This window comes from Hemicordylus capensis, chromosome 1, assembly GCF_027244095.1.
Source record: "Hemicordylus capensis ecotype Gifberg chromosome 1, rHemCap1.1.pri, whole genome shotgun sequence".
NCBI lineage: Eukaryota > Metazoa > Chordata > Lepidosauria > Squamata > Cordylidae > Hemicordylus > Hemicordylus capensis.
The window spans coordinates 389,063,710-389,077,579 of record NC_069657.1 but is presented as its reverse complement, the minus strand read 5'-3'; the positions used below and the strand labels follow the sequence as shown (position 1 = coordinate 389,077,579).

The 13,870-nt window shown below is 43.2% G+C and overlaps 1 protein-coding gene across 4 annotated transcripts in view; it reads left to right on the top strand.

The window, feature by feature from the left end:
- AHCTF1 (AT-hook containing transcription factor 1) overlaps positions 1-13,870 on the top strand; it is a 133,155-nt gene that overhangs the window by 46,462 nt on the left and 72,823 nt on the right. For all 4 annotated transcript variants that reach the window (XM_053302457.1, XM_053302448.1, XM_053302466.1 and 1 more), the window contains exons 11-13: positions 6,982-7,043; positions 9,111-9,239; positions 9,630-9,720. In XM_053302457.1, the coding sequence (XP_053158432.1) occupies positions 6,982-7,043; positions 9,111-9,239; positions 9,630-9,720 (282 nt within the window). The remainder of the gene's footprint in view (positions 1-6,981; positions 7,044-9,110; positions 9,240-9,629; positions 9,721-13,870) is intronic.

Below are 13,870 nucleotides of genomic sequence, written 5' to 3'. Positions count from 1 at the left end.
TAGCTTGAAGAATTCTACTAAATTTTTGAATAAAGGTTTAAGTTTAGAAGGAAAATCTACCCTTTTACAACTGTAATACTTCCAGTTGTTCCTGATTATAAACTCTGACTGCTTATGGTTTATCTCAGGATTGGAATCTTATGCACGTTTACCTGAGATTGAGCTCGATTTTTAAAACAATGGGACTTACTTCTGAATAACAAAGGCTCTTATATTTTCTGCAAAGCCATCTTTTGTATATAATAAGCTAAGATCTGGATGGTGATCCATTGGCATTCACAAGAGTGGGTTCTGCGCCTGCGCAGGACCAACAGGTGGAATTCATTAACTCCTTGTGGTGTTCCAAATTGCCCTGAGCTCGTACTGTATACCTATTATTTTTGGCGGTTCGGCACCATTTTGCCTCGATTCCTTTCTGACTGCCATAGCGTTTGTACCTCAGTGGTGTGGAGGATAAGAGAGCTGGTCCTGTGGTAGCAAGCATGACTTGTCTCCTTAGCTAAGAAGGGTCTGCTCTGGTTGCATATGAATGGGAGACTAGAAGTGCAAGCACTGTAAGATATTCCCCTCAGGGGATGGAGCCGCTCTGGGAAGAGCAGAAGGTTTCAGGTTCCCTCCCTGGCTTCTCCAAGATAGAGCTGAGGGAGATTCTTGCCTGCAACCTTGGAGGAGCTGCTGCCAGTCTGTGAAGACAATACTGAGCTAGATAGACCAAAGGTCTGACTTGGTATATGGCAGCTTCCTGTGTTCCTATGTGTGGCTCCTCGGATAAGTTATTCACTATTGGAAAGAGCAGAAAATGCAGCATTAAGCTTAGTTGTGTACTTTGATTCGGACTGTTTATGGTTATTCACTAAGTTTTTGTAGATGTTGGCAACACTATAAAGATATTAACTATTGGCTTTGACCTCAGGCTATTTTTGACTATTCTATCGCCACACACGTCAGCTTGGTATTTATCCTTTGCTTAATCTAATTCCCCATAGACCTTAAGAAAATGTTAAAAAGGTGCAAAAAGTACAGGGATGAATTCCCCTCCACTGATTGACATGATCTTTTCCTGCTCTGTTTGAGTGAACAACACAACACCAGAGCATGCAAGTTCTGTATACCATTCTCATATCTGATCTGAAAAAATCAGGCTCTTTGTTGATGGGCAGCATTGTATGAGGATGCCTTAACACCAGCTACACCTCTGCCTTGATCTCCTTCAGCCTCCCTGTCAGGATTGGTATAGAGGTCTGTGTTGAGGGCTGCATCCCAAACACAGTCTAAACCCTCGAAATTGGGAGCCTCCATCTTGGAGGCTAACGCACTGTTCTAAGTACCTGTGCTGCCATTGGAGTCTTCCCATCGACATAAGCATAAGAAGAAGTGCGAATCCTCCAATGAAGAGCTGGGAGATCATGCCCTGAAGAAACATTTGGACAAGAATTCCAGAACTGCAACTTGTCAGTGCCTACTGCAACATTTAGTGCGTTGACACCATCCCCTACAGGGTTGCAATCAGTGTTGACACTGCCTCCCTCGATGTTGAGTCCTGCTATTTTGGACTCCTTCTGTCCTATTTCACCGACTCCATTGACTATGGTACCAGACTCAGCACATCATTCCACCTCATTGCCAACTTCGACCACTCAACTTCTGACGCAAGCATTGCCTACAGTTTTGTCCTCTCGACCTCGAGCAACCTCATTGTCTCCAGCTCTGACACCATATCAGTTGCTGTCGATGCTGAGGGATCCAACACCTCACTGTCAAACACATATCAACACAATCTCCAGTAACTTTTGACATTGTCCCTGCTGCTGAACAGATGGATGCTGCCTTGGACCTAAAAGCTTCCCGAAACCTTCTCACACTACTGGAATCCAATGAAAGTACACCATCTGCCTCAGTGTTCAGGGGCTTCCTGAGTCAGGGAGTAGATGATGCTGCTGACATCGAGGTGATGTCAGCATCATCACCCACCCACCCTCTCAATCATCTTGCCCAACCAAGGGAGATTAGAGATTGGCCTGCAGCTGTCCATCGCTAAGGGGTCCAGGGAAGGCTTCTTTAAGAGTGGTCTAACCATTGCCTCCTTCAGGCAGGGGGGGCACCCTACTCTCCCTCAGCGATGCATTTATGATATTAACTAGGCCATCTCCAAGTCGGGCAAGGATCCAGAGAACAGGTGGTAGGCCACACCGCCCCAAGCAGCTTGTCCACATCCTCAGGAGTCACAGATTGAGACAGATCCAATCCAATACTGCAAGAGGGATTGCTGGACACCTCCTCCATAGACCTTGCAGAAATAGTGGAGCCCAAGTCAGGCCGAAAGCAGGAGATCTTATTTGCAAAGAACCCTTAAAGGCATCACAGCAGAGCAACTCGGGGGACTGATTAGAAGTAGAAGGAGCAGAAACCAAATTCCTCACAACCCGGGATAGTTCCGCCGAGCGTGAACCTGCAGCCGCAATGCGTGCAGACCAGAATCTCTTTTTTGCTGCACGCACTGCCGCCGCATAACTCTTCAAATGGGTCACATGCTGAATCCTGTCAGATTCGGACCGAGTTCTCCTCCACTTGCGCTCTAGTCGCCTACCCAACCGCTTCAGCCCCCACAACTCCTCGGTATACCAAGGGGCCATTTTTGCAGCAGGTTGGAAGGGACTCTTAGGAGCAATCATGTCTACTGCCCTGATGAGTTCCCTGTTCCAGGTTCCCACCAGGGCATCGACAGAATCACCAGCCGCACCAACATCAAAATCCTCCAAGGTCTTTTGAAATCCCACTGGGTCCAGCAGCCTTTTTGGACAGACCATCCTAATAGGTCCACCACCCCTGCAGGAAGGAACTACTGGAAGAACCACCAGTTTCTGAGGGTGGTTGGGGTTATTCCAGTCGGTACAAGGATATCTTTCTCCTCCTTCACAGGGAGGAATGGCTTGCAATGTTCGCTTTGTAGGATGTATACTTACACATAGGTATCCAGAACAATAGCACGAAATACCTATGCGGCAGCAAAGTCTACCAGTATGAGGTACTCTTTTGGTCTAGCAACTGCACCATGTGTGTTCACCAAGTGCATGGCAGTGGTAGTCGCACACCTGTGCACCCAGAGACTAGCTATATTCCCTTGACTGTTGGCTTCTGGTGGCAAAAAGCAGAAGTGAGTTACATTCTCAGATTTCATATGTACTTGCGCAGGGAATCTCATTTACCCTTTGATGGCTAAATGCCCAGGTCTTGATTCTCCCCAGATGGTTGCCAGGCTGTTGGAAGGAAGTAATTCCAGTACCACCAGACAAGTAGCTACATTCTGTAGTGCAGCCCTCCGTTTGCGTAAGAGCTTAATAATGGGAAAATAGGTGATGGATTTAAGGCCAGAGCAACTTTTGTAGCGACAGTGTGGTTAACTGCAGGTGGGCATGCAGGTATTGGGAGCACTTGTATTTCATCAGTAAATCTAACAACAAAACTTTCCCAAGCTGCTGAATTGTTTAACTTCTCTCAGATTCAGGAGTCAGGAAGGCAACTGTTTGAGTTTTGATTTGTGTGTAATAGTCTCATAAGTATGAAATACTGCTGTCTCCTTTTATTCTTAGTTCTGTATTTTTAGTAGTACTTTCAGTATCTTGATCTATGTTCAGGAGGACTTTTAAACATTTATTTGGTTTTATTGTTTGTAGTAGAAGTTTGATTGTCTTCTCTTCTACATTTGTTTTAATCTCATGCTGGTCGCTGACCAAAATAAAGAGATTTTATTTGAATTCCTGGAGGATCTGGGAATCCTTATCAACTGGGAAAGATCTCGTTTGACTCCTACAAAAAGAATAGATTACATTGGTTCAGTACTCGATGTGGATGCTCAAAGGGCGTTCTTGACACTAAGCCACTACCACCAAATTGCAATTTTAATCCAGTTCTTTTAGGTGAGTGAATCCAGTACAGAGAGCTCACATCATCCAGAGACTACTAGGCCTTATGGCGTCTTGTATGTCAGCCATCCAATATACACGTCTTTGACGGAGGAAACTACAACTATGGTATCTGTCTGCTTTCCAGCCCATGTAGACAATCCATTTATGCATCTAACCGTTCCAGAGTCCGGTCCTGGCCTCTCTCAGGTGGTGGACCATACAAGCTAACCTGCAGGAGGGGATTCCACTCACAGACTGCTTGGATCACCACTGATGTTTCCCTACGAGGATGGGGTGCTCACTCGGAAGCTCAAGGATGATGGATTCCACAGCAGCATCAACTGCATATCAATTTATAAGAACTACTGGCAGTATACCATGGTCTCCAGTTGTTCCAGCTAAGTCTAGGGAGTTATGTTGTCCACGTACAGCTGGACAACACCACAGCAATTGCCTATACCGACCGACAAGGCAGGACTGTTTCTAGCTCTGTTTTCTAAGCTTGCAGATTTGGAACTGGTGTATTGCTCCAGGATATCTGGAGCAATTAAATAGCAATCCACATAGAGGGGATAGACAATACATTGGTGGACCAACTGAGCAGAACGCAGATTCGCCAGCGGCAGCACGAGTAGGAATTAAATCCTCTGTACCTCTCCATGATCTTCACAATTTGGGGCACTATCTATCTATCTATCTATCTATCTATATATATATGCGCCGCTCAAGAAGACAAGAAATGTAGGAATTGCTACTCCAGAGCAGGCATGGGGGGAAATGCACATGGAGACGCATTCCTATACAGCTGGACTCAAGGGTTTTGATACATTTCCCACCATATCAGCTGCTAAATTTTGTACCCCACCTAGAGATGTACATATCAGGCAGTATAAAAATATGATAGTGGTAGCCAAGATCTTGTAGGAGTCTACCAAATGCATTCTGTTAGCTCCATGGTGGCTGTGCCAACCATGATTTCCACAGCTTCTCAAACTGTCAAAGGGTGTATACAGGAGGTTGCTGCAACACAGAGATGCATTGTTTCAGGAGGAAGGTCATGTATTTCATCCAGACATTCACACCTTGCATCTGACAGCTTGGAGGATAGGTTACTGAGTGAAATTCTCTTAAATGACAAGAAGGCCTCCACCAGATGTAACTGCAAGTGGAAGCGCTTCAGTGAGTATGCTGTAACACAACATTTCCTACCACAATCAGCATCAGTCTTACATGTACTTCTTTATTTAACTGACCTAAAGTTTTGGTCTAGGTCGCCATTAGAGTACATCTAGCAGCGATCTTTGCACATTCTTCTGGTTGGAATTGATAGACCATATTTTCCATCCAGATTCCAAAAGGTTTCTTAAGAGTATAAATAATGTATATTCTTCCATACAAAAACCCATCAAGCAATGGAGTTTATACCCAGAAAGCCATATGAACCAATGGCAACTGTTTCACTCAAATTAGTGAATCTAAAGACCACCTTCTTGGAAGCAATAACCACAGCAAGAAGGTTAAGAGAATTCACTGCCTTATGCATAGATGTTCCTTACACAGAGTTCTTCCCAAAGTGCTATTAAGATTGGACCCAACCTTTCAACTTGAAGTTGGGACTGTTTTCCACATAAACCAGGATATAGTATTATCTACTTTCTTCAGAAATCTGGAAACATCCTTGGACAGATTTCTACATACTTAGGTTAAATTTATCTACCTGATGTACAAACATCAGAAGAAGAACTTCCAAAGACTATTGAAGCGCGTTCAACTAGGGCCTATGCTGCACATCTATCAGACATAAAATTGAGAGATTTGTGTAGTAGCCACTAGGTCTTCTGAACAAACATTTGTCAAGTATTATGCATTTGGATCTTTACTCTGCATCAGAAGCTAATTTTGGGAGGAGTGTTCTTAAACAAGTACTTGCATAGCATACTGCATCCTCCTCCTAGATGACGGCTCATTAGTCACCCACTGTTATGAATGCCAACAGATCACGAGCCAGATAAACAGGTTGCTTACCTGTAAATGATTATCTGAGAGTGATCCATTGACATTCATATGACCCTCCCAGCCACCCTGCTACAGTAAGCTGAGGTGTGTGATATATCTCACACACATTCACCCACTGACTCTCTGAGGGGCTTATGTTGATTTATACTGATATCTGCCAATCTTATGGGTGGCCATCCAGGAACTGAGGCAAAGTGGTGCCTAATTGCCAAAAATGGACGTACAGCCTGAACACAGGGCAGTTCAGAATGCCATGAGGAGCTAACGAATTCAACCCAGATGGTCCTGCACAGGACCATTATTATGAATGTTGATGAATCACGCCCAGATCATCAGTTACAGGTCAGCAACCTGTTTTTATTCTCCAAAGGACTTGGAATTTCTAAATGCTTGCTCTACCTTTCCAAAGACCCATTCTAAGCAAGAAATTTTGTCAAAGAAATGGAAATATTCAGTCTTGCCCTGCATGATTCTTCTTGTTCCTCACTTTGTTCATTTCCCCTTCTCTAATGTCAGTAGAGACCCACTCTTCCATTTAAACCTTATCTGCGGGGCAGCTCAGAATCCTGCCTTACTTGTAAGGCCAGGGAGCTGACCAGTCGGTTTGAGCAAGCTTTCCAGAGACACACCAGCTGTTGAATTAAGTAGTTTCCTGAAATTAGGAGATTATTTTAATAAGGTGTTGAATAAGCAATGGCTGAGTTGCAACTGCATAGCCCTGTTGCCCCTTTTCTTCTTGCACATCAGTAGGGCCTTCATCTAAAGCTTGCATTGGCTCAGCTGCCTTACCTTAAAAATGGCACAGGGACAGAAAGCCTCATGCTGCCAGATGCGCACTATTCTTCCTGGTCTTGCTATTTACTTGAATGAATTCTGCTCTTCAGATAAGATTTTAGAGAGTCGAGAGTCCAGAGCTGGGAGGTGGAACCATTTAGTTCTGGGACTGTTGCATAGTTTGTGTTATACATACAGTTTTTGGAGAAATGTTTTAATATTAGATGGTGAAGCAAATGATACTGTTCTAGCAATGCAGTTGTTAATAAAATGCTCTATTTCGTAGATGTTACTTGTCTGCTGGATTCAGGAGTTGTTCATGTGACTTGCACAGGATTTCAAAAGGATGTAAGTTTCTAAATGCTGTTTCCTCATTGTAGTGCCCTACTTGTACTTGTTTAACTCTTGACACTCAAAAATGTTAAGTCACAGCCATACCCTCATGATTTTCTCTAAGGTGACTGAAAAAAGTTACCTTAAATAATCATACCAAAACAAATAGAAAAACCTCCTGAAGTCATTTCTGTACCATGTTTTGTACATCAGTTCAGTAACTCCCACAAAATGTCAAATTTTGCAGCTGTTACTTCACAGCAGGGGTAGAAGGGTGCTCTCATGGCCTTCTATCTCTGTATAAGCCCGGATAAAATACCTGGGCTACCCTGGCGAAGAGCACTGGGATCTAGACCAATTCCAGTACTCCAGAAAAACAACCCTACCCAGATAGGGCTGTGCAAGCCTGGGTAGGGCTGGTCATGTGTATGCCCTGACTGTCTTCCAAGCTCCTTGTAGTATTCAGTCACCAGGTTGTGGTGGATTGCCTTTGATTCAAAGACTTCTCACACACCAATATTTAGGAAACTGCAGGTTGTGCAAAGCTCTAGTTCAGAAAATACACCATGGGTTCATAGATTCAGCATCCTAGGGTCCTGAAGTGACAAATAGGAACTCAAGAGAAAATGCTTCTATAAAACTACCAGTTTACCGCGTGATAGATTAAAAGTGAGTTACAAATCATGGAAAATATCTGTATGTGTTCATCTTGTTTACATATAACTTCTAGTACAGCCTATATAGCTATATAACATAGACAAAACATAAACTATCAACATAACATTACAAAGGCCTTTATGTGAAAGATCATTTCCAGGAGCAGACATGCTTACAATTTGCAAAATAGGAGTCAGTGAGGAGCCCAAGGGCAGCTTGAATCTACATCAAAATCTCCACCTTGTTATCCTAAAATTTCTCATGAACATGCAGAAAATTCTAAGAGAAATCATCTCCAACTCTTTAATACAAAACATTTCATATAGACTTCTTCTATTCTGTTACTTAAACTCAGATTTAGAACTAACACTTTCATGTAGATTTAACTTGCTTCACTAATTGTTATGTTTTGAGAAGCAAGACCCAACTTAGATCAACTACACTGGATTAATTAATTTTACAAAATCTGCAAACATCCTGAAACATAAAATGAAGTTCCAGGTGAAGCCAATATAGGTAAATAGGTCATTTTTTAGGCTAGAGTTTAATCAAATGAACAAAGGAAAGGTGGGTTGATTTTATTTAAATATTCATGACAAGGTCTCAAGGGGACTTAAAATACACGTCTATGAAGTATGCTTCAAATAATACAAGATGAAAACATATAAATATTTCCCATGATTTGTAATTCGCTTTTAATCTATCACACTGTAGATTATGCTTACAAGGTAGGCATAGTGCCTCACAGTTCTGACTTGGTAAAAAAAGAACTCCATAAGCAATCTGTTATAAAAACTTATGCTATATAATGCATGTGGTACAAATGGATTGATTAGGCTGTGTCAGAATACTTATGAAGAATTTGGTGTAGTCCTGACTGAGAAGAGCTAAGCTAATGGACATGGATTCCCCCACCCCAGTGAAATTAGTCCATTTCCTCCAAGGGTATCTGGAGCTGGTCAGCCACCACATACATGCACAAGCACCTTGTCCAGGAAGGGAATGTTGGCCACAGGCCTATAGTTGTTTACACCCTCTGGGTCCAGACTGGGTTTCTTTAGGTAGGAGTGGTCAAATAGCTTCTTTCAATGGAGCTGGGATCACTCCCTCTCTCAATGAGGCATTTAGAACCTGCTAGACCCAATTAAAAATTCCCTCCCTACTAGATTTAATAAGGGCACACCAAGCAAGCACATTTGTTTATTTCCATCCTGAAAGAAACGCCAGAAATTCAGCTTTGTTTTTTGATCATGAAATACTGCTGAAATAGAACTGGAGAAATGGTTTAAAAGATATTAGCATTATAAAGCCACCGTAGTCTTTCATTATTGAAAGTTACAGCAATGTACTTATTTTGGTGGCAACTCCTTTAGCTGCTTACTACTAACCGGATTTAATTCTTGATATTGTTTTGACTAATTCCAGACCTTGCATTTCTTAAAAAAATCCGGCTCTTCCTTAAGTGAAACTGTTCCTGATGGTTACAATAGATGTCTTGTAGCTGGCTTGCTTTCTCCAAGATTTATTGATGTACAGCCTTCAAGTCTGAGTCAGGTGAGTCCATGATAAATATATGGGAAATATTTCTGGAGTGTGAAACTTTCTGTGGTGTGTGGAAACTTTCTGGAATGTGTAGATTTCTGAAACTTTCTGGAGTGTGTGGTGGTGGGTGGTTTTTTTAATCCTTGAATTTAGGTGAATTCAGCATAAATTGTTCCCCATTTCTGCTAGGAGATCCATGCACAAAAGCAAGCTCCTATGTTTGCAGCTAATATAGATATGCATCTGGACCTCACTGAATTGTTAGAGTGAATCTTTGATTGAGGGTGCCACTATTATGTATTGCTTGTGACTAGAGCTGGATTAACCCTTTGAATTAAAAATTAAATATACATCAATTGATCCTGATATCTGGGCACTTGTATTACAATTTATTTGTTTTAGGAAGAGCAGTTGGAAGCTGTATTGTCAGCTGCTGTCCAAACAAGTTCTTTAGGGCTCCTCACGAGCTGCATCAAACAGTGGACATCTGAAGGTAAGCAAACTTCTGCTGTTCATCAGGGGCATAGGGGGTTTGTCAGCAGTCCCCCCCCTCCCCCGTTCATGTGCCAGCCATGCCCTCTGCACCAGCGTGTGTCTGACATCAGATACATGCCAACGTAGGCAGTGTGGCCAGCATTGAGGGAGACGACGAATGACCCCTTGCCTGCTGCCAGCTGGCTGAGAGCAGATGTGGGGCCACACTTCACACTCCAATCTGGCAAGTGTTTCATTTGTCACCTGATATGGAAGAGGGGCAAGGGGGTGTCCTGGGGAGGGGGTGCCCTGGTGTCCCCAAGACCACAGTGGCCCAGGCATATTTGTCCCACCTTGTGCAATGAGGGCTACAGCACTGATCTTCTGAGGCGATACAAGTTTTCTCACAAAATGGGTTCGAGGCCTGTGCAGTAACCCCCACAGAAGAAATCCAATCTCCATGAGGCACTCTTCGGTTCTGTTGAATCATGTGCGTGTCACAACTGTTGTGTTTGGTGGGAGAATGCCTTTCTCCTCAGTTCTTTCGCGACCGCCGCGCTGCTTGCATTGTAAAGGATTTGCTCAGTTTCATCCTGGTTCCTGTGACAGAAAAATCTTGATCTTGATCTTTGGCTTAGACTACGGATGGTTTTTACAATTTATTCTCTTGATTTCGTTTCCACTTTTTTCTTATCGGTGATGTTCTGGCTTTGACAACAATCTTCTTTCTGGTTTCTTCTTTATTTCACTCCTTTCTCTTGATCTAATGGAAGTTGTAAAAAAAGTTTTAATTGTGTGGACTTAAGTGAATTGAGCACATTGCCCTCTAGGAACATCTCAAGTTCCTACGTGAGAAACAGCAAGTTCTGGCAGACAACGTAAAAAGCAGACACCAAATGTGTATTCAAAATGTTTGCTTAAGCTACTAAAGGCACTAAAAAAACATGAGCTAGCAAGGGTGTATGTATGTGCAGTGGCTAAATAGCTAACAATAGCTAACATTGGGAAGAAGAGAGGAGGGTGAGGGAGGAGGAGAAAAAGGAGGGAAACAGGATCAGATGAGAATGAAAGGGGAGGGGAATAAATGGAGCCGATGCCACATGGAGGCTGCAGGGAACAGTGTTGCAGCTGCACGAAGCCTTCTGGAAAGCAGGCGCTACCACTGGAAAAGCAGCAGGGCAGGGAGCTCCTTAGCTTCTTTATAAGTGAACTGCTCCCTGCCCCACGAAGCTGGTTTGAATGCCAGCGCCCAAGCTGGTTCGGCACCTCCTCTGGGAAGCACCAGACTGGCTCGTGCACATCCCTAGTAGCTGCAGTTCAATTAAAGCATAGGCTGCAGATTCCTCACAACTAGTCCTTATACAGTTAAAATTATTTTATTTGTAGCGTATGTCAGTCATTAATGTCCATAGCATTACAAATGTGTCAATTCATCCGACCATAATATCATCAATCACATATCAAATGTGAGAGAGGAGAGCTGGTCTTGTGGTAGCAAGCATGACTTGTCCCCATAGCTAAGCAGGGTCTGCCCTGGTTGCATCTGAATGGGAGACTTGATGTGTGAGCACTGCAAGATATTCCCCTCGGGGGATGAAGCCGCTCTGGGAAGAGCAGAAGGTTCCAAGTTCCCTCCCTGGCTTCTCCAAGATAGGGCTGAGAGAGATTCCTGCCTGCAACCTTGGAGAAGCTGCTGCCAGTCTGTGAAGACAATACTGAACTAGATAGACCAATGGTCTGACTCAGTATATGGCAGTTTCCTATGTTCCTAAATGTTTTTCACATTCATGGCTGACACATCCTGAATGTTTTGGTAGTTTATTCTTATCAGCAGGAATGTTTCTGCTTGTTCTCAAAGGTAACAAGCAAATGTCCTTCAGATGCAAAAACATGCCAGCTCAAACTGCTGTCTCGTTTCTTTTTCAGCCTAATACAGGCACTTCAGCAATTAATGGGGGGTGGGGAGTGTAAAAGCTGAGGAAGAGGGAAATTGGGGAGCTGTGTTATACAAACAATCATATATCTTACCAGCTCAAGGCACTTGTTTACAGGATAAGCGTAATAAGAGCATATACTTCACCAGATACAAGCAATCAATCAAGCAAAACTACAAACAAAGAGATGCAAGCAATAAAGCACTATTGCAGAATTACAACAAGCAAATCCCTCTTGGCAATTCCTTAGCAGAGTCCAATGAGTTCAGAGTTCCCTTGACCAAGGAATCTGTTGCTTCATAAGATAGCATAGTAGCAATTTTAGGTTTTGACCTGTCAATTCCTGAGAAAAAATCCAGGTAAAGTGAGCTGGTGCATAACACACGATGAATGCTTGATCTGCCTAAGAGAAGGGCACAATGTAAAGTCCTGCAAGATTTGTTTAGCCTTTTCAAGGCAAACTGAAAAAGACAGAGACCAAGGGCTCCAAGTGCCCCTGTGAAAAGGAAAAGGTAACATCTCCAGCTCATACTCACTGGACTTAACCAGATCTGTAGAGTATCGACCACTCTTCAGGTCCAGTAAGATTGCCGGAGAAAGGGAGGGGGAGGGAGAGCACTCTGAAGGGGAATACGACTCCAGATCATCCTCTGATGATGATTCTGTTCACACAGAGAACCCTTCAGGTCTTTCCCCAATGGAACTGTATCTCATCCTCCATCTAATGCACCTATAGAAGAGACTAAGTTGTACAGAATTCAGGTAGCAGACATGGCAAAAGCACCAGATTTTGAATTAAAAGCACCAATGCTTGAAGTCAAGGACCCCATGTATGACTTCATGGCCAGTTCCTCAGCCTCCCAACCAGCATCTCTGCCAATGCTACTTGTCCTTGACAGTTCTGCAAAAGTTTGCTGGGACATACTATCAGCCTCTACATTTATTTTATTTATTTATTTACATCAACATCTAAGAGGCTGGAAAATTTGTACAGAATACAGGAGTCCTGCCCCTTCTTCTTTAAGCACCCTCCACCACATTTGCTGATGGTTGATTGTGCTGTTATCAGTAATCAAACAAAACTCACTCTGCTCCAGTGGATAAGGAAGAGAGGAAATTAGATGCAATGGGGTATAGATTCTACTCTGTATTGTGCTTAGCCATTAAAATATCTAACTATAGATATTTAAATAGTGGCCTGCATGGCAAGATATTACACCATGTGGGATGATCTGAGAGGGGACTTAAAGGATGTCCCAGAGAAGTTCCCTGAAAAGTTCAAAATGGCACTGGCTAAATCTGCTGATATCAGCAGATACTTACGCACGACAAAGCACCTAGCAAAAATTTGAGTCTTGATCCATCGGAGATGCTCCAGAGACACACTTGGCTATGCTCTATGTCCCTTCAACATGACATGAAAAATAAAATCGAAAGTGTATCATTACACGACCTAAAAAATGTATGTAAAAGTTAGAAAATTCAGGATGATCTCGTTGCATGGCATTCTTCCCATACTAGCAAAATAACAGTTTGTGACTCTAGACTTGAAGGATGCCTGTTTCCTCATGGGGCTACAGCCAGAACACACAGTATTTAAGACACACTTTGGATCCAAGAATCTTCCAGTATATGGTTCTACCATTCGGACTCTCAGCAGCACCTCGTGTGTTCCACTGCGGGAGTGGAAATAAGCATGTATCCCGCTCTGAACTCTTCAGAGGAAGAGCGGGATATAAATGTAAGTAAATAAATAAATTTATGAAGTGTGTAAGGGCCATCATAGCACACCTAAAGACTCAGGGCGTATCAATATTCATCTTCCTGGACAACTGGTTAGTAACCTCACAGAACAAAGAGCTGATCTCTCATGTTCAATACGTCCTGGACCTCCTAGCACAACTAGGAATCAGGGTGAACTGGAAGAACCACAGAATCAGATTCAATACATAGGCACAGTGTTGGACTCACAGAATAAAAGAGCTTGCCTTCCAGAGGACAGGAGGGTCAGTAGTGTAACTCATCTCCATCCTTACACTAAACCTAAAGCAAAGAGCTTGTGCCATGCAAAGGCTGTTTGTTCTTATGGCCTCATGCAGTGCCACCATGCCTCGCCTCACGCAAGGCTCAAGATGTGCCAGCTCCAAAGCTGGTTTCTGTGAGCGTACAGACCGAATCTAGACAACTAGCACCATAATCCCTGCTAACTTGGCAAAGAAGCACCTTATAACATGG